At 41.4% G+C, this 1,902-nt stretch overlaps 1 protein-coding gene across 1 annotated transcript; it reads left to right on the forward strand.

Annotated features, from left to right (window-relative positions):
• Nucleotides 1-533: 533 nt before the first annotated feature.
• LOC127324206 (uncharacterized) lies at nucleotides 534-1,136 on the forward strand. The gene has a single exon (XM_051352199.2). It carries the CDS (start codon nucleotides 675-677, stop codon nucleotides 885-887), a length of 213 nt encoding a protein of 70 aa, XP_051208159.1. The 5' UTR covers nucleotides 534-674; the 3' UTR covers nucleotides 888-1,136.
• Nucleotides 1,137-1,902: the final 766 nt, after the last annotated feature.

Consider the following 1,902-nt stretch of genomic DNA (forward strand, 5'->3'; position numbering starts at 1 on the left):
TCTTTGCTGATGCGGGAAAGGTAGAAGTGTAGAACTTGCATGGGATGCACTGCACACTGAAACTATTGCCCTGCAGAATGGAGTTCGCTTAGCTGATCAACTGGGAATTGGATGCTTGGTTATTTCCACGGACTGCCAAGCACTCAAGCAAGCTATTCAATCTTCATCGTTTGATCATTCTCGTCTGGGACAGCTTTTTTCTCTAGATATCAAGTTCCATCTAGCTACCGAGTTTTTAGACTTCAGTATTGAGTTTTGCCCAAGGGCATGTAATAAGCCTGCTCATGTTTTAGCAGCATTGGGTATGGGTATGGACCATAACACTCATTCTATGTGGGTGTCGGATACCCAGATGATGTACGTCTTGTGGCCGGCGACATTGCCGTGTCTTAATGGAGTGCTTGCGTTCCTGTCAAAAAAAAAGTTGATGGCCACCCGATCAAACATGGGCAATCACTCAATGAGTCAATGATATACCCTCATCCAGTGGCATCTTCATCCTTCTTTTCCTTCAGCATCAAAGCAGGTCCATGTCTCATTCCTCATTGATTCCTCCATCTTTTTGGTCTCCACATTCCTTCGTGCTCATCCTCCACCCCCACCATCAGTACTTCAGCAGAGGCGGCAGCTGAAACACATACTCGCCAGCAGCAGACATTATAGTTACAAGGTAGATGATTGACTGGGCCCCTCTGGTGGTTGGGGTGGTGTTGTTCGTGCTGCTCTCGCCGGGGTTGCTGCTCGAGCTGCCGGGTACGCGCCGATGCGTCGATTTCTGCAGCCACCGCACCACCGGCAAGGCCATCACCATCCACACCCTCGTCTTCTTCACCCTCTTCGCCGTCATCACCCTCGGGTTCAAACTGCGCATCTACACCGGTGCCTAGGCATCTAGCTGCCTGCCTCCATGCCTTGCCGACTGAATCGCCCCTCGACGAGATGCTGCCTGCCACTCCGATCAGCCTGGCCAATTGGCCATGCATGCAACACGGTACATATGCATCGTGCGTGGTTAATAGTTGATTGATCAAGGTATTACTGTATTAGATATAGTGTTTACTAATATTGTGTACTACTTAAGCTTGCCGGCCGTTCGGCATGTACCAAGTGATCAGATCTTAAAATTCAGCTTCTCATGATCTTATCTCTTTGTATTCAGTTTTAAACTCATTTTTTCAATTTTTTTGACAATTTGAAATTAGTTCAAAACTCACTTCAAAAGTTCGGACCATATCCTCTTGGGTGCAAAAAGGCCATGTCTAGAGCTTATAGAAGCGGTTGTTTATAATTCAGTAGCAACTACTCTCATGATTGATGCAGAAGCCGGGGTTCTCCCCCATTTCGAAAAAAAACTACTCTGATGATATTACCATTTTGTTCTTTGGTGCAGATGCTCCTTTTATTTAAAATGTATTTTAAACATATTAAAAAATGTCAAAATATTTTTTTTAAAATGTTACATGTACATCTCTATATTCTACATGCTTAAAAAGTTGTTAGTTCAAGAAACAACAAATTTTTATGTGACCTGTGTAAGAAACATAAAATTCAGTGCTAATTAAGTCTTTTGCGAGGCACTTTTCATTGTCTTTTTACAATTGAATTTTGCCAAAATAGTTTCATTAGCTCCTGAAGCATTATAAATACTAGTTAAGTAAATTTTAGATCAAAGAATAAATTTAGTAGATTGTGTTTTACGTATATGTTTTAAAATCCAAAATGAAAAGAAAAGAAAAACCTATTGATTATAGAAAAATTTGGAGGAACCTAGAATTAGAATCTTATGGGGCTGGCCACGAAAAATGTCAGCTTTTTATGAAACTTTAAGTGAGCACACCTAGAATGCAAAGATATGCCAAAAAAATCCCAAGTTTTCTAACATTTTGAATTTTGTTTTCGTGG

This window comes from Lolium perenne, chromosome 2 (assembly GCF_019359855.2).
Source record: "Lolium perenne isolate Kyuss_39 chromosome 2, Kyuss_2.0, whole genome shotgun sequence".
Lineage (NCBI taxonomy): Eukaryota > Viridiplantae > Streptophyta > Magnoliopsida > Poales > Poaceae > Lolium > Lolium perenne.

Bases quoted from the DNA above. Each gene is read 5' to 3' on its own strand.
- LOC127324206 (XM_051352199.2), top strand. From the start codon at position 675: ATGATTGACTGGGCCCCTCTGGTGGTTGGGGTGGTGTTGTTCGTGCTG.